The sequence below is a fragment of the Maylandia zebra genome, linkage group LG17, assembly GCF_041146795.1.
Source record: "Maylandia zebra isolate NMK-2024a linkage group LG17, Mzebra_GT3a, whole genome shotgun sequence".
NCBI classification, from domain to species: Eukaryota; Metazoa; Chordata; class Actinopteri; order Cichliformes; family Cichlidae; genus Maylandia; species Maylandia zebra.
Genome location: NC_135183.1, coordinates 13,368,871 through 13,388,283, shown reverse-complemented (window position 1 = coordinate 13,388,283; position 19,413 = coordinate 13,368,871). Strand labels below are relative to the sequence as shown.

The 19,413-nt window shown below is 39.8% G+C and overlaps 1 protein-coding gene across 1 annotated transcript; it reads left to right on the top strand.

The window, feature by feature from the left end:
- Positions 1-198: 198 nt before the first annotated feature.
- gpx7 (glutathione peroxidase 7) lies at positions 199-9,359 on the top strand. Its single transcript, XM_004572335.2, has 3 exons — positions 199-415; positions 4,920-5,181; positions 5,363-9,359. Exons 1-3 carry the CDS (start codon positions 284-286, stop codon positions 5,524-5,526), a joined length of 558 nt encoding a protein of 185 aa, XP_004572392.1. The 5' UTR covers positions 199-283; the 3' UTR covers positions 5,527-9,359.
- Positions 9,360-19,413: the final 10,054 nt, after the last annotated feature.

Below are 19,413 nucleotides of genomic sequence, written 5' to 3'. Positions count from 1 at the left end.
ACTGGAATGCACCCTAAACTGGGCCTCAGGTCCGTTATTCTGAGACATCAAGACACACTTTCCTCACGAGTTTACAGGCTAAATTGCTAGTTTCTGCTCATACCGAATACAACCGAAGACCAATAAGACTTTTATTTTTGTTAAGCGCTTCCTGCCCAGGAAACGCTGATCGCTGTGTGTAGCTTGAGTGCAGAGGAGGTGCGCAGACTGCTGGTGACTGCGGGGCGGACGGAGAAAGACTGCAGGAGTTTATCTTGGTTCCGCTGGTGGTTTGACTGCAAAGATGTTTCCTGCAGTGCTCACAGTGTTACTGACTTTCTTCAGCCTCGCTGAAAGCAAACAGAAAGACTTTTATACTTTTAAAGTTGTGAATAGCAGGGGTAAGCTGGTATCTCTGGAGAAATATCGGGGTTCGGTAAGTACGACTCACAGCAGCTTAAACTACAGATGTTAGAGCGCAGTTTCTCGGCACGCCAGCCCTTTGCTTGAATGAATGTTGCATGGGAATGTTGGCTTCTTTCTTTCTTTTACTTCTCTCCATGAAATGTTGTTTGTAGATGTAACTAACACAGCAGTGATGAGAATCAGTTTGATTGTGGGCTGCTGGTGGGGATGTCCCGTCACGTAGCCCGGATAGCCTACGTGGCAGGCCTGCAGCCCCTGAAGCTGCAGAAAGTGCTGAGATTTCATTCAAACAAGTTACGGATCACCAGACCGCGTTAGCCCTAATCTGTCTGAAGACTTCACTCTATCTTCACTCTATCCGTCATCAGAGGTAACGGAACATACATGAGTTTGGTTTTTACCCCAGTTATTACAATAACTGTTGATATACACCTAAATAAAAATAAATAAACGTAATAATGCAACAATGATGTATATTACATATGACAACCTTTATATAAAATGATAATAATAAGACAAACTGCATCTTTTTTGACTTAGCTGTCTTTGACTTTATTTGCTTCCAAATTCTTAATCATGGAGCTTTAAATGATTATTATAGACGGTATCTTTCAAAAAGATATCCTTTTTGTAATAAGGTGAAAGACTCTCTGGATTTTGTTTTAACCATAAACACAAACAGACAAATTAAACTATAAATCTTTCACACACTACAGGTGAATGAACACAGTTTGTACACCACAGAGCTGTAGCGGTGCACTTTTTAAGGAAGAGTTACTGTAACTAGTACAGTGCCTAAATGGGTTGAGTGTACGTAAAGTTCCAATTTACATTTCATGTCAGCAAGGAATAATTAAATGTAAAAGCAAGACTGAAAACTGGTGTTCCATTACACATGAGAACTTTGCTGGACCTGCTGTGCTGCCTTGTAGATTAGACAAACAACCATTAAGATAAGACACTTGCTCACACACTGACATTCAAAGATGTTCAGTAATACGTACTGGATACCAAAGACAAGCAAAGCTATAGTCTAAAAAGTGAAGCCAGTGGGAAATGCTTTTAAACCTGCATTCTTTTTCAGTGAGTCCAAAAAATGGATGATCTTTGAACCAGTTGAAGACAACAGTAGCACAGCATGATAGTTATTCACTGCATCTCACTTCAAAATGTTATATTCAGTTTCAGTTCAGTTGTATTTATAGTGTTAAATCACAACAAAAGCCACCTCAAGACACTTTATATTACAAGGCAAAGACCATCCAATATTAGAAAAATAACCCTAATAATTAGGGTAAGCACTTCTACATAACATCTGCAGCAGTATAATGTCAAGGACTTGTTTGAACCATTTTCCCTTGATGTCCTTGTGCACATCCCATAGTTGAAAACAGTCGAACAGAGTCACTCTCATTTAATGGGTTATTGTGTTTTCCGTCTCCCCTCCTCCATCCTACCTCACCTCACCTCACCTCACTCTTTTCACACCCTCTTCTCATTCTATATGCATGTGTGTCACACATTATTATTAAGTTATAAAAATAAGATATCGGCACTTTGTGACTTTGTACTTTGTGACTAATAAATCAACACCAGCTGCTTCTTCAGTGAGATCCACATTCTGTGGATGAACTCCCACTCCACTGTCGCAGATTCCAGCATGCTGATTATAGTCCTTGATCATACTGTAGTGTAACTGTGGTTTCTTGTATTTTGTTCGAGTTTTTTGTTTGTTTTGTTTTATTTTAACTAGAGTTGTGCTTTGTGTGATTTTGGGGTGCATTTCTATTTGCTGGTGTTTTCTTGACCTCTCAGGTCCACTGTATAAAAGGCATCAAGGACTGCCAAAACAGCAGCCCTACCAGTAACTTTAATTCAAAAAATGGGAGTCATCCAATGACCCCATACGCTACCTTCTCAGCATTACACCCACTAAGTTTGAAGTTAATCATATTAATTGTCTTTGAGATATGGTACCAGACACATAAAGAGCTTAATTTATTAGAGATGTGGATATTTTCAGTATCCCATGTCATATATGTCAGACTTGCAATTGTATTATCTTGACACCAGATGTCACTAGATGATAAGATTACACACTGCTTTCTCAGGAAGCCATACTTCTGCAGTGATGATCTTCTGTAGTTTAACTGCGAGTTAAAGTATGAAGCTGTGACATGTATTAATGTGTATTAGGATACTTATTAGTCTCTGTATCTGTGAATGGCGTCTGTAACATGTAAAGGCCTAAATCACAGTTATCTGTGGTTCAAATAATTAGTCAATCAGTGGGACGGCCAGACTTCACTTTTGCTTTTTTTGAAGAAGGAGCCTGTCTGTCTGTCTGTACACAGTGGGGCAATATGTGTGTGTGTGTGTGTGTGTGTATATATATAAAAGATGACAGAGGCCTGTAATTTTCATCATAGATATACCTCAACTATGACAGACAAAATGAGAAAAAAATATCCAGAAAATCACATTGTCTGATTTTTAAAGAATTTCTTTGCAGATTGTGGTGGAAAATAAGTATTTGGTCAATAATAAAAGTTCATCTCAATACTTTGTTACATACCCTTTGTTTGCAATGACAGAGGCCAAATGTTTTCTGCAAGTCTTCAAGGTTTTCACACACTGTTGCTGCTATTGTGGCTTATTCCTCCGTGCAGATCTCCTCTAGAGCAGCAGTCCCCAACCTTTTTTGCGCGATGGTTTATGTCCGACAATATTTTCACGGACTGCAAGATGTCGTGGATAAATACAACAAAATAAAACCAGTAGCAGTACCAAAAAAAAAAAAAAATTAATTCTTAACACACGGGAAAACACCCAGGGAAACAGAGTTAACAATAAAAACAATAAAAAACAATGATAAAGACCAAAAGAAACCATAAAAAAAATTCACACCCAAGCCTCAAGTCCGGAACCAAACAACTCATGGTCCGGTACTGGTCCGTGGCCCAAGGGTTGGGGTCCGCTGCTCTAGATCAGTCATGTTTTAGGGCTGTGGCTGGGGAGTCTTTGTCTGGCCTGTGAGCCTTCTAGGACTGGGCGATATATCAAGTTTAAAAAAAAAAAAATCGATATATTTTCGTACGAGATATAAGATGTGACAATATCGTTTATATCGATATAGTATATGTTATGTTATAATTATACTCGTGGAGTCGCAAGTTTGCCTTTCTTTCGTCCACTTTTGTCTCTCTGCAACGTTACTCGGCCTCGCCTCTCCTTCACTGAACACAACTCCCCCCTCCCCCATCGCTTCACCTGCAGGCAACGGCAAGCTGGACACGGCAAATCTCCGTTAACGAGTTACCGCGGATCGCCCCGTGTGTGAGGCTGGACGGCGTCAACGTGTTAGCGAGCTAACCACGCTAACGACATGCATGGCCTAAAATCCTTTCATTTTCTGTATGTATGAATTCTGGTTGTGCCTACTGACCGCGAACCGATTTTATGTGGTACACGGCGCTCAGCAATCTGTCAAGAAATGTTTTAGTTCCACTTTGGAAAGCTACGGAGCTGCACCGCTTGATGGATTGTCGGAGCAGTAGGCTACCGTATTCCGGAGCCTCGCGGAGTGATACGTACTGTGCTTCAACGTAATATTACCGTATTGTGTGTGTATAAGCACCATAAATGGCACCTGTTAAGAGACACGGTTACAAAGCAGATTTCAAACTCCAGGCTGTCAGTCACGCAGTACAACTTGGGAAAAGAGCAGCTGTGAAATCTGTCTTTGTTATGCTCAGCGTCTTTTAGTTTACATTTTGACTGCACAATTGTGAGCTTTTTGTTATGCACAAAAACATCATTGTTTTCTTTTATTTATGGAGCATTATTATATAATAAATGCTGATAATTTATTTTTGAGTAATTTCTTCATGTACATCTACGCTGTATGTTAATAAAAGTGCCTGTGTGACATCTGGGACACAGCTTTGACTAAGAACTCTCTTTTTGTTCTTACCTTATGGCTTAAAAAAAATATCGAGATATATATTGTATATCGCCATCCAGCTAAAAAATATCAAGATATGAATTTTGGGTCATATCGCCCAGCCCTAGTGCCTTCTCCACTTTGCTGTCCATCTTCACTGTCACAGTGCAATAAAGACAAAAATAGTCTAAAAAGAGACAACTAAACAAACAATTTTACATCAGATATGGTCTCAGTGAAAGTAACCATTATTTAACATAAATTAATGAAAAAATATCCATATCTGTTTCAGTTATAGCAGGTGGCCTCTTCACTGAATGTGTCATCCTCAGCAGCCTTGTAAAATTGGTCAATGGCAACCTTTAACTAACACATATAGCTTCATAGATCCAACATATACTGTATAGTGGGGTGATTCAATCCAGTGGTTGCCAACTTTATGTGAACTACATGCAAATAAAACTGCAAGTAGTTCATTTAATTATGCATGTTTAAAGAAACATATATACTGACACATATTAAGCTAGGAAAGCTTTTGTGGTGTTTTTACAGTGTTTTCTGGTGGCTTTAGGTTTCCCTGGTGGTAAACGTAGCTAGTGAATGTGGCTTCACTGAGGAACACTACAATCAACTGCAGCAGCTCCAGCGGGACTTTGGTCCATATCACTTCAATGTGCTAGCCTTCCCCTGTAACCAATTTGGACAGCAGGAGCCTGGCAGTGACAAGGAGATTGACAGCTTTGTGCGCAGAGTCTACGCAGTCTCCTTTCCTCTGTTCAGCAAAATTGCTGTTGTTGGCACTGGAGCCAACAATGTCTACAAGTACCTTCTTGGTGAGTAACTGCCTCTTTGGGGGGGGGTTATGAGAGAGCAGTCGTGTGCGGTGTAGAAAAAAGAGAGGGGAAAAATAGAGACCTTTGAAGCAAAACTTAAAACAAATAATGTTTTTTTTTAAAGGTTACAAGCTTACACGAACCTGTTATTCATACATCTATGTCATTTAATCTTTTACAGAGGCATCTGGAAAGGAGCCTGACTGGAATTTCTGGAAGTATCTAATTGACGTTAACGGCAAAGTGGTGGATGCATGGGGACCAAAAGTCTCTGTCAAAGAAATTCGCCCTAAAATTGCTGAAATGGTGCGGCAAATAATCTTGAAGAAGAAAGAAGAGCTTTAACACATTTCGCTTCAAGACTCTACTTAATGTTAATACCACAGGGAAACTGTGGCAGGTTTGAGCAGAAAATGAGTCACTGCTTTGGTAACATTACACTAAAGCCATGGCTTATTCATTTGTGTTAAGGAAGTAAAACGATTTGTGGTAGGTCTTGTTTGTAGCTATAAATAATTTTTTAAAAAGGTGGCGCTACAGGAAATAGAAGATCAAATACACTGGGGATTGAGGCAATATAAGGTGTGATCAAGCAGCAACCCTCAGGCCAAAGAAAGGTTCCAAACATTCCTTAAATAGCTACACGAAGCTGGCTCCAAAATGCGTCAGTACTTTTGGCTCGCATGTCTAAAAATCCTTGCAGTATTAAAAAGCACACACTGGAATAAAAATTGTATTTGGCCTCTAATGATACCTATGCTAATTTAAGTCTCACAACCTTCTCTCAGTGTTTGTGGTGTTGGAGTTTATCCAAATTGATCAGCTACAACTGTACTTCTTTACTTGATCGTCTTAGTAAGATTCAAAGCTCCCAAATGTGTTATGGAAATTTTCATCCTTCTGACACCTAAGTTTAAGTGTACTGTAACAGAAAATTTAATTTCTCTTGAATCTGTACTAAATTTTCCACAATTTCATTGTAATTTCTTTCCTCTACTTACATTTTATTGTTCTTATTGTCATTCTTCCCATGCTTTGCTCTGGTTATATTTAGAGTTCCTTCAGTTGTCCAAGCCAGTAGTGTTAAATAGTACATGGTCTCTTCTTTTCTGTTCAGCAAATGATTTAATTGGCATATGAATAATTGATCAGTAGTTACAAGACAGATGTCTATATTATTAATTAAATGTTAAGCAAAAATGAACAAAAATATTTTTGTCGGTTCATTTAAAATGTTTGGACCCCAGATTGATTGGATGGCGGAAGTAGTGGACCTCCAGCTATTTTAATAGGGGACCCCTGAGATAGTCTATATAATTATTAAATTGAAACAATTATTTGGGTTTAACATAAGGAAATGTTAGTTAGTGACCGATTAGCCTAGTGACCTTTCCGTGTTTCTCATAATAAACCATTTCAGTGCCTCATCTTCAGCTGCAGGTCTAAACATCCTTCAGTTCAGTTCAATGCAGTTAGAGCAGTAAGGCAAGGCAAGGCAAGTTTTTTTGTATAGCACAATTCAACAACAAGGTGATTCAAAGTGCTTTACAGAGACATTAGAAACAAAAACAAATAAAAAGCATGATTTAAAACTGATTAAAACAAGCAAACAAACAAACTAACTAATTTACAAACAAACAAAACAGTATATAAAATCAAAACAGATAAAATCAGAACAGTAGATAAAATCAGTAGTTAAATGTAAGTTTTGAAATTTAAGCTTAAAAGTGTGGATTTGGTGCTTTATTCAAATGCAGCTGAGAATAGGTGAGTCTTCAACCTGGATTTAAATAAACTGAGTGTTTCAGCTGATCTGAGGCTTTCTGGGAGTTTGTTCCAGATATAAGGAGCATAAAAGCTGAATGCAGCTTCCCCGTGTCTGGTTCTGACTCTGGGAACTGATAAAAAACCGGATCCAGATGACCTGAGGGGTCTGGAAGGTTCATACTGGGTCAGGAGGTCACTGATGTATTTTGGTCCTAAACCATTCAGAGCTTTATAGACCACCATCAGGACTTTAAAGTCTATCCTCTGATGGACAGGCAGCCAGTGTAAAGACCTCAGAGCTGGACTGATGTGGTCCACTTTTTTGGTCTTAGTGAGGACTCGAGCAGCAGAGTTCTGAATGAGCTGTAGTTGTCTGACTGATTTTTTTAGGTAGACCTGTAAAGATGCTGTTACAGTAATCAAGCCTACTAAAGATGAATGCATGGACTAGTTTTTCCAGGTCCTGTTGAGACATCAGATCTTTTATCCTTGAAATATTCTTGAGGTAATAGTAAGCTGATTTTGTTATTGTCTTAATGTGTTTTTCTAAGTTTAGGTCTGCATCCATCACTACACCCAAATTTCTCACCTGGTTTGTGGTTTTTAGGTGTATAGATTGAAGTTCTCTGGTGACCTGTAATCGTTTTTCTTTGGCACCAAAGACTATTACCTCAGTTTTGTTTTTGTTTAGCTGGAGAAAATTGTGGCACAACCAGTCATTAATTTCCTCGATGCATTTACCAAGAGCCTGTACAGGGCCTTGGTCTCCTGGTGACATTGTGACATATATTTGTGTGTCATCTGCATAGCTATGATAGTTTATTTTGTTGTTTTTTATAATCTGTGCCAATGGGAGCATGTAAATGTTAAACAGAAAGGGTCCCAAGATGGAACCTTGGGGAACTCCACATCTGATACTTGTCTGCTCAGATGTGAAGTTACCTATTGATACAAAGTATTTCCTGTTTTCTAAGTATGTTTTGAACCAGTTTAATACAGTTCCTGAAAGACCTGTCCAGTTCTCCAGTCGTGGAGCTCTACTGCTAATGTTCAGACATTAGCAGTAGAGCTAATGTTTGAACTACAGAACTGACTTTAATCAGCATTCAAGCTCATAGTGAGTTCTGTAGTCAAAAATCATTTATTTGTACCGATTAGCTAATGAACATGGCTTTCCCCAACACCCAACTGCTCATCCTTGCTAGAAACCATAAGGGGGAAAGCATAAGATGCTAGTTACTGCAGCCCCAAACAATGACATTCCACCACCATGCTTGACTGTAGGCAAGACACACTTGCCTTTGTACTCCTCACCTGGATGCCACCACACACCCTTGACACCATCTGAACCAAATAAGTTTATCTTGGTCTCATCAGACCACAGGTAATACATGTCCTTAGTCTGCTTGTCTTTAGCAAAATGTTTGCGGGCTTTCTTGTGCATTATCTTTAGAAGAGGCTTCCTTCTGGGACGACAGCCGTTTGATGCATTGTGCGGAGCGTATGGTCTGAGCACTGACAGGCTGACCCTTCACACCTCCAACCTCTGCAGCAATGCTGGCAGCAATCATACATCTATTTTCAAAAGACAACCTCTATGATGCGAAGCACGTGCACTCAACTTCTTTGGTCAACCATGGCGAAGTTATGTTAGGTTCTGACTGGAACCTGTGCTGTTAAACTGCTGTATGGTCTTGACCACCATGCTGCAGCTCATTTTCATGGTGTTGGCAATTTTCTTATAGCTTAGGCTATCTTTATGTACAATAACGATTCTTTTTATCAGATCCTCAGAGAATACTTTCCTATGATGTGGCATGATAAACTTCCAGTGACCAGTGAGAGAGTGTGAGAGCAATAACATCAAATTCAACACACCTGTTCTTTATCTGTACCTGAGACCTTGTAAAACTAACGTGTCACATGACTCCTGGAAGGGAAATGACAAACTGGGCACAATTTGGACATTTTACTTTAGGGGTATACTCACTTTGAAGCAGATTTTAATCAGGCTGGTACAGTTATGTTCAGCCAGTTCTTAAATGCACCGGAACATGTGACAATGATTAAAAGCTACACTTTAGCTATTAGCAGTGGCTCAAGGTCAAAGTAGCCATTCATTTAACCTGAATTCTCGAATCTCTCTCTTCCTAATTATGTCCCTATTTCAGTCATTTTACTTGTTGGTGTAGGTATTATGGGCACCTGAGATGAAATTCCCCCGTTTGAAAAACTGAAATATATGCAAGTATTTGATGTTTAAATTTATAGGTGCCAATTTTTTGTATCTGAAGCGGCACAAGTATTACCTGTTTTATATAAACATGTAAAGAATAATCTTATTTTTTTAATACTATACCATTAGGCTGAATGTATGTTTGTTTGTTTAGAAATAAATATGCTAAATGATATCCCTGTGTGGTGAGAATGAAATAGCTTTAAGATTAAAGCATAGATTTTGATGTTACAGACCTGATCTGATATTTCCCCATTAGAATGTAGTTACCAATCTCCACTTCGCTTTTAGTGTCACTGTGAAGGCTCTTGGCTATTGGTGAGTGTTCAAACTGTATGTACTTTAGTTAAATGGTAAATTAGTTAACCCTCCTGCCATCCTTTAAAAAACTCACACCCATCACCCTAGGGACCATTCTCAGCCACGCCATAAAAAGACCATATATCCATATTTTATTCCACTTTAAATTAGCCAACCTTGTAAAACTACTTCTCCCTGAAATATTCATGTAAAGTTTTAATTATATTTTCGTTGTTTTAACCCTTCAAATCCCAGTGTTATTACATGAGCGCCCTGTGTTATAAGCCCCAAAAACCAAAAAATGAAACTAAATATTTCCACAAAAAAACAGTTGAAGTAATATGTGATTGTCATTATAAGTAGGCCTTTAGATGGACCAAAGATTGGCACCAACATACATTTTGACCTGCCATTATTTTTTTTGCATTTTTTTTGCAATTTAAAAATTAAAACTTCAAGGCCCTGAGTCTTCATTGACATCCAAGAAAAGAAGAAAAAATAAAATCATATGATGATAATTTGGGGTTGAAAAATAGCGTTTATAATGGAAGTCAATGGGCAGAAAATGGTCCCCAGGGTGATGGGTGTGGGGATTTCTGCTGCTCAGCCATTTTAGGCTGATTTAAGGAATTCACACTGGAATATTAACATTGACAGGTAAAAACTATCCTGTGGCAAGTTTGGTTATATTCCACTGAACACAGTGGAAATGGCAGCCATTTAACACATAGCAGTGGCACAAAAAGGTCCCAAGAAGGCAGGAAGGTTAAACTACTACTAAAGTACATTTGCTTGACTTGATGTACTTACCTACGTTAACTGTAATGACTCTTAACAGGATACATTGTTTTAACAAAGTAAATGATGAGACTATTTCGGATTTTTCAAGTGCTTATCTGAGTCAACACAGTGAGGAGTGCCAGAGGAAACAGAATACCCAACCACAATTAAGAGGATACATTCCCAACCCACGGAGCTAGATACTACAGATTACACCCATAATTTAGGAGTGGAGTGGATGGAATGTCACACATGCATTTCTGACTAAAACCTCATTGTGCACTTGTGGAATCAGCGTGAGTGTTGTTTGTGTCACAGTGACCAGCACAATCACTTTCAATGACTTGTGACAAATGCTGGTTGAAAAATGGGATGCCAACCCACACCAGTGTGTGACCAAGCTGGTAACCAGCATGAGGAGGAGATGCCAGGCTGTTGTGACTGTGTATCAGTCACAACAGCCTGTCAGGAAAGGTAACTCTAGTATCAACTTCAGTCTATTAAACATCCGCTCCCTCACTGGTAAGGGACATCTCATCCAGGATCTCCGATCGTAAGTTGGATTTTCTTTGCCTGACTGAAACGTGGCAACAGCCCAATGATTTTGTTTCTCTCAATAACTCCATTCCATCTGAGTTTGTTTATACCTGTCAACCTCGCAACTCGGGGAGGGGCGGGGGTCTCGCGATAATTCACCGGAAGCACTGGAAAGTTCTCCCTGTCTCTGCCCCTCTCTCCCATTCATTTGAAAACATTGCATTACAGCTCCCTGGATCTATCCCCACCAGTATATGTATATCGGCCACCTAAGCCAAATAAGGAGTTTTTAAATGAATTTGCTGCTCTACTCACTCATTTCTCTATACTTTCTCTAAATCTGATAATTGTTGGTGACTTCAATATTCATATGGACAGTGACAAAATCCCCCTTTCCAGAGATTTTACCCCCTGCCTGGAAAGTTTTGGGCTTCTACAGTACATAAAGTTTTCTACTCATTCTAAAGGACATATCTTGGATTTGCTCTGTTGTTGTGGTATTACCTCTACACATTGTAAAGACACATTGATCCCCCAGTCTGATCACATGTTTATTTCTTTTAATGCAAACATAACCACTTTCAAAACCTGTACTCCTCGTAATATCACTTTTAGGAAAATTAGTAATATTAACCCAGCTGTTTTTTCATCTGCCATCCATGACCTTCCATCTATCCACAGCTCCTCAACCCCTCATGAACTTGTTTCTCATTATAATGTCAACCTCCATAACCTTCTTAACATATTTGCTCCCCTTAAACATCGAACTGTCTCATTTTCCCGTTCAGCACCATGGTTTACCCCCAACCTGCGTCATCTTAAAGCTAAAGGACGCCAACTCGAACGTCTATTCATGAAAACTGGACTTACTATACATAAAGAAATGTATAATGATCATGTTTTGTTCTCTAAGGGCTGCATTGTTTCAGCCAAATACTCAAACTACTCTGGTTTAATCAGTTCTAATGAAGATAACTACAGGTCTCTCTTTTCATTGTTCAGTAAAATTACAAAACCTCCAGTCATATTCCCCTTCCATATGTATTCTGCTGAGTTTTGTAATTCTCTTATCTTTTTTCACCCATAAAATCTCAGATATCCACCGTCAACTTAACTCTGCAGGAGCTTCTTAATTTCCTGTTTCCCCCACTGTCTTCCTGTCAGTTATTTTCAAGCTTTACTCTTCCCTCCATAACTGAGGTATCTAGTCTTATTATAAAATCTAAATCATCCACTTGTCACCTTGACCCTCTTCCCACTGTGTTAGTTAAAACCTGTATTCCCTTGTTAGCGCCTCTCATAACCAGTATTATCCATTCCTCCCTCAACACTGGAATCGTTCCTTCATCTCTGAAAAAGGCTTCTGTTATTCCAACTCCCAAAAAGCCTGGTGCAGACCCCAATAACTTTGATAATCTTCACCCTATATCAAATCTCCCCTTTATTTCAAAAATTCTTGAAAAAGTTCTCCCCTCCCAGCTTCACTTACACCTCAATAACCATAATCTCTATGAACAATTAAAGTCTGGTTTCCACCCCAATCATAGCACAGAAACTGCTCTGTTAAGGATTACCAATGACCTTCTGATGGCAGCTGATTCTGGTCTCCTATCCATCCTCATCCTTCTTGATCTTAGTGCAGCGTTTGATACCATTTCTCACAATATCCTCCTAAACCAGTTAGCGTCCATTGGCATTAGTCACACCCCCCTTGCCTGGTTCACCTCCTATCTCTCAGACCGCATTCAGTTTATCCAATTTAAATCCCACTCTTCAAGTCTCCATCCTGTTTCTGCTGGTGTGCCCCAGGGTTCAGTATTAGGGCCTCTTTTATTCATTATTTACATGCTAACTATTGGTCATATATTTTGAAAATATAATACACATTTTCACTGTTATGCTGATGACACCCAGCTCTACATTTCTTCTAAACCCAATTCATCCCTCCCACCTACCTCCCTCTCAAACTGTCTTATCGAGATTAGATCCTGGTTCTCCTCCAATTTCTTTAAACTTAACAGTAATAAAACAGAAGTTTTACTTGTTGGTACAGCCTCTATCTTATCCAAATCCCACAGTTTTTCCATTAACATTGAAAGTTCTCCCACCCATCCCTCCCCTCAGGTTAAGAGTTTGGGTGTCATACTTGATAATACTCTTTCATTCCAGTCTCACATTAATTATATAACCCGGTCTGCATACTTCCACTTATATAATATTAACCGACTCCGTCCCTTCCTTACTCCCCATGCTGCTGCCATCCTTGTCCATAGCCTTATTACGTCCCGTATTGATTACTGCAATTCCCTCTTATTTGGTCTCTCTAAAAGGTCCCTTCATAAACTCCAACTTCTTCAAAATTTCGCAGCGCGGGTTATAACTCGTACTCTGTCAAGAGCTCATATTACCCCAGTTCTTCAGCAGCTTCACTGGTTGCCTGTAGAAGCCAGGATAACCTTTAAAATCTTACTTCTCACGTACAAGTGTATCCATAAATCTGCTCCTTCCTTTTTGTGTGACCTGCTCCATATCACCACTATTACCCACCCTCTCAGATCCTCATCTGCTATTCATCTTACTGTTCCGTCCGTACGCCTTACAACTATGGGGAACAGAGCCTTCAGTTGCTCTGCTCCTCGGCTGTGGAACTCTCTTCCTCCAACCATAAGAAATATAGTCGCTCTTCCCGCATTTAAGTCACAGCTCAAAACACATCTGTTCAAACTGGCTTATTCGCTTTAGTGCTGATTTTATCTGTTGTCAAGTTCTGTTTTTGCAATTTTAACTTATTTCATGTATTTTATGACTATTGCTTCTTTTATTAATTTTGTTCTTTTCTAAGGTGACCTTAGGTTTTTGAAAGGCACCCTCAAATAAAATGTATTATTATTATTATTATTATTATTATCACTCTTCCACATGTAATTAATTAAGAAAGTAATTAGTTCAAAATCCCATTTATGCTTTTTTTCAGAGCACATGATTCCCAGGTGGAGGAGTTCAAGTACCTCGGGACACACAGAGAAGTAGATTGAGAAATAAATCAGAAGATTCAGTGTCCACATCACTGTAGTTGTTCCACAATCCATCTACGGTCCACTCAGTGACATACAGATCAGTTTATAACTTTTATGTAATGTGTTTCGTCTGGATTTTTGGTTCATATTCTCTCTCCTTTAAAATGAAACATATATAAAAATGAGAGACTGTTCATTTCATTTCTTTGGAAGTGAGCAAACCAAAATAATTATTTCCCCACTGTATATTCCTCAACTTATTTAACAATATCTTGGTAGTCACAGTGAAGACCTGGAGGTGTCTTTGGGGAGGGAGGTCATAGGGAAGGAGGTCTGGCATCATGGTTTAGGCTTGTGCCCCTGCAATATGGACACAGATAATTGACAATGGATGGATGGAATGACATGCCATACCATATAGGCCTGTTTGAAACTACTACCAAAGTGCAGTTACTTGGCTAAATGTACTTAATTACACTATTACTATTAACCGGATGTCATAACATTGTTTTAACAAAGTAGATGATCAGAGTGCTCATCTCAGGGAGTACAGTGAGGTGTGTCAGAGCAAACTTGTTCCACAGAATACTCAACCCCAGCCTAAAGGATGCATTCCCAACCCGCGGACATAGATACCACAGATCACAGTGTCCCAGATTATTAGGAAAACTGGTGCATATCTCATATTCAAACACCTTTGTATTCCATTGTGTAGCTCAGTTTTTTTTGTGTCACTGAGCTTTAAATGGTAGAACTTTATAGCCTTGTTAATAGTCTCTCTTAGTGGTCACTCACAATATTGCAATAAATAACATATTCATATAATCAACATGTAAAAATCTGATGTATGATGTAGTTTATATATTGGTCATATACAATGCTGTCTATATTACTCATCTGTATTAAGGTAAGTCAGTGCTTTTAACAAAACAAAAACAAAACGTGTGGTGTAAAATCACCTAGCGTAAAATATTACGCTTAGGGAGTGAGAACGTACGGTGGCCCCTAGAGACAAAGCACGTACAAACTCCAAAACACTTGCAAACTCCAAAACACGTACAAACTCCAAAACACTTGCAAACTCCAAAACATGTACAAAATCCAAAACACGTACAAAGTCCAAAACACTTGCAAAATTCAAAACACAACGGAAGTGCTCCAGGACACTAGGGGCAGTGTTGAGCTCGATTTGCAAAATAAACGGCAAGTTTGTCTGTATGGGACGGTCTAGTCTCCGTCGCGCTTCCCAGGTTGCCTAGCAACCATAATACGAACCGCTGGAAACTTGTCATACAACTTTGTTTGACAGAAATGAAGGAGAACATATTTTGTTCATTTGTTTGTTTGTTTCTACAAGAGCTTTGTGTGATTTGATAAGTATCTGAGGCTGAGACCACAGGACAGTAAAACATGATTTTTGGGCTTCATTTCTGTACTGAACAGTCATTTAAGATTAGTTAGTAAATAACAATTAGCTGATGTTGTTCATGAGACTAAAGTCATATCACTTTGGTAATGTAAATATAATATGGCCAATATTATAGTTATTATATTAATCATTATTAGCTATTACAGCAGTGAACATGAACTCTGTGTCAAATACTGAGCTTCAGTACAGATTCAAGTTGCAGTTATTTATATGTCTTATCACCTTAAATCTTCACTCAAAGACAAGTATCTTTGACAGTGCATATATAGGTGTATCATATATAAGAGACAAATGTTGTTCCTTCAGTGTGTTGGCATTACTAAATTTGGCTCATTGCTTACATATATTTATAAAAAGAAAATGTACAAGCTGTGATAACTGTTTCTGATAAAATGAAGAGTAGACTGATATATGAAATATTCCTTTATTGGGTGAGAAAATCAGACCATGTCATAACTGCTTTAAGTCATACAGAATAGATATCAGAGCCTTAAACAGGCTGGCTTCTGCTAAATGGGTCAAACTGGGCAGAAAGTATACATACACATAACATCCTTACAGAATATGATGTAACACTATAGATCAACTTACCTCAGAATATATAAAGGATATAAACAATTACAGCAATATGATGCAACAAACATAGCAGTACTACTAATCCAAAATACTCAAAGCTTCATAGAACTGGAACAAACATTTATTTTTAGCTCCATTCTGCTGCTGATACATACTTTAGGTTTCTGAATATTAAACTTGTTGCTGCCTTTCATAGTGTGTAACTTGAAGGCCCTGAGTACTTTCTCCCACACTGAAAACACTGGAATGATACAATTATTTGAACATTACCTAATAAGACTGATTCAGCACAGACAGTTATGTTAAACTTTCCTAGCAGTCCTTCACAAACAGGGAACAGTCTATTCTCTCCATCTGTCAGCTGCTGCTGGCTCTTCCTCCTCCTCTTCCTCACACACTGCTGAGTTTGTCCTGGTGGATCATCAGGGGTGCAAAGCCTCACAGATGACGTGCAGCAGTGGGTCCCTCAGTCTGTCCTCACTCTGGCCACTTGCAGTTGTCACACATGGAAATCAAATGTGTGATAAGCTGCAAGATTCAAACACAAGTGTAACTTCTAAATGAATGTTCATACTTTTATTACACAATCAGAGAGAAAGAAAAAGAGAGAGAGTGCAGGACAGACAGACAGGTGACAGTCTCAGGTGTATACACTGCTACAAAACAGCACAAAAGAAGGAGGATTGTGTTATTACAAAACAAGAAGAGTTCCCAGATGGTTCAGTGGACACATGTGTGACTCCTGTGATTAAAGCATCTTTCTTTCAGCTTAACGAGTGAACCGTCAGCTCGTTCAAACACACGTTAAAGTCCGTTTGGCTCGACACCACTGAACAGAGGCAGCAATATAACACAGCTAACATTAACAGCGCAGTGAATCCTGCTTGTGCCGTGATATTCAGGACTGCAAACCGAGCAGCATCACTGACTTTCAGCTTGTTGTGTTTGTGGATATATGACTGACTTTAATTATACATAAAATCATCACATTCTCTGTATGTTTAAAGTCAACTGTTGAACGGCGTATATTTTGAAGTAAAGGCTTTAAAACCAAGTTAGTACAAACGTCGCTAATGTCACATAACTTTGCCGACATGTGGCCAACAGTAATGTTTTAATGTTCTTCATTATAAAAACATTTGCGCATAAATAAGTGACATAATATTCAGTACTTACTTCTGAAAGTTTACTCTTCTGCCGTTTTTTCGGCAAAATTATCCACACCACCGCCGCGCTATGGAATCTGGGATATGTTGGGCCATGAAGGCTACACCGACCCATCCTTAAAATTCAGGGAAATTAAGGACGCATTTGAGGGCCGCATTTCGAGCAGCCTTTGAATTGGGACAGCCTTCGTTGTCTCGCTGTGACGTAATTGGCCTTGAAATGCGGCCTTTAAGGCTGCAGACCCTGAATTGGGATACACTCCAAATCCGGTCATTGGTACTTCCTGGCTTGTGTAGTTACTAGGTAACAAAAGCTCAACGCTGCCCCTAGCGTCCTGGAGCACTTCCGTTGTGTTTTGGAATTTGCATGTGTTTTGGGGTTTGCAAGTGTTTTGGAGTTTGCATGTGTTTTGGATTTTGCAAGTGTTTTGGAGTTTGCATGTGTTTTGGATTTTGCAAGTGTTTTGGATTTTGCAAGTGTTTTGGAGTTTGTAAGTGCTTTGTCTCTAGGGGCCACCGTAAGAACGTGTTGAAAATCTGCAACTTGTTGTGTTTAGATAAATAATAATCGGCATCGTGGTGGGGAGCGGCATCACGGGCATCTGCAAAAACATAAATTGGTTGTACTGATGCTGCCCTGATGTCATGCCAGCGCATTTTGGGAATGGCATAGGCACCGATTGGCTTTCTATCACCCATTTGATGGGAGTAAAGGCACTCTCCATTTGCGAGGTGCGCCTGCTGTTTGCGGCACAGGGAGGAGAGGGCAGGGCGGCGGGGTATTCTCGGCTGGCAGGAGCGGCATCTAGTAACCAACTTGCAAAATAAAACAAAATAAAAGCAAAGCAACGAACACGAAAACAGCAGACATTATGATACAGACTTAGAATTTGCACCGATGTTTTTTCTAAATTCTATATGTGAAAAGTGAGCACGAGAGCCCTCGGTACGCCTGCTCGCTGCTGAAGTCAAAGTAAACTTTATTGTCATCTCCGCTACATACAGTCCAGAGAGACGAGACGACGAGGCTCCAGTTACAGCAGTGCAAGTAAACAAACAATAAATATAAGAAGAGTAAGAAAATAAATATACACTTTCGGACTCGGGGTAAAGGGATCAAAAGTCTAAAATGAATGAATAGGGGACGCAGGTAAGTGACGGAAGTGACGGACAAGGTAAGCGACCCATGTTGTAGGTGACGTCAGACGCCGAAGATTTTGGCGGAGAAAAAAAAGCAAATGGTAGCATAGAGTTTAACAAAGGTTTTTCAAGCTTCAGTATTACCAAATATACTAATCAATTGTCATATAACTAACATCATCTGTCCTATCACCTTTAACACCCTGGATGACAACGGGGAGAGTTTAGACGCTCTCCAAGATTACATCGACCGCTGTTTTCAAGATTTAGTAATGAAGAAGGCCCACAGTACATCCTCCCCGACCAAAACTGAGACGCCGTCATCGAAGAGATATCGCCCGGCAGACTCCCCCGGTACAACATCGCCTGCCGGCAATGACATCGCAGACATCCTGGAGTCAATCGACAAGCGATTGTCCAGTTTCGATGCGAGGCTGGCCCTGGTGGAGATTTTACACCGGGAATTTAAATCTCTGAGAGAATCCCTGGAATTCAGCCAGCAGCAGGTGGAATCGCTTGCCGCTGAAAATGCCACGCTACGGGAGTCGGTTAAATCTCTCACCGATAACGTGACCCAGCTAAACATTGAAAATAAAAAAATAAAAGAATCCGTTATCGATCTACAAGCCCGTAGCATGAGAGATAATCTTGTGTTTTCTGGTATTCCAGAATCTGCCGGAGAGGACGCGGAGGCAACGGTGAAAAGCTTCATTAAAATCCACCTGAAGCTGCCGGAGGACATCGTAAAGAACATCGATTTCGATAGAGTGCATCGCTTGGGGGGCGTGCGGTCGCGGACCGGGAGACCACGGCCTATTGTGGCCAAATTCGGTCAATTCAAACAAAAGGAACAGGTGAAGAGTCGCGGCAGAGAGCTGAAAGGAACGGACTTCAGCGTGAACGACCAGTTCCCCAAAGAGATCCTGGAACGACGCAAGGTCCTGTTCCCAGTTCGACGTAGCTTTATCCAGAAAGGCTCCCGTGCTGTCATCGCCGTGGACCGGCTCTACGTGGACGGACAGCTCTACCGCGACCCCGGCACCACACCGTGGTTATATTGACTGCACTCCAGATAAGAACCCGCTACACTCTTTTCTTATTCATTCACACTCTCTCCTTTAACATGAGTTTAACCTAGTAATATCAGTATGATGTCATAGCAGATATAACACCGTCACCCTCCGTCATTGCTTTAATTGGAATGTTTCCGTTTTGTTTCTTTTTTTGATGTTGCTCACAGTTCATGTGGTTTCTTTCTTTCTCTTGTCTTTCACTGCTGTGATC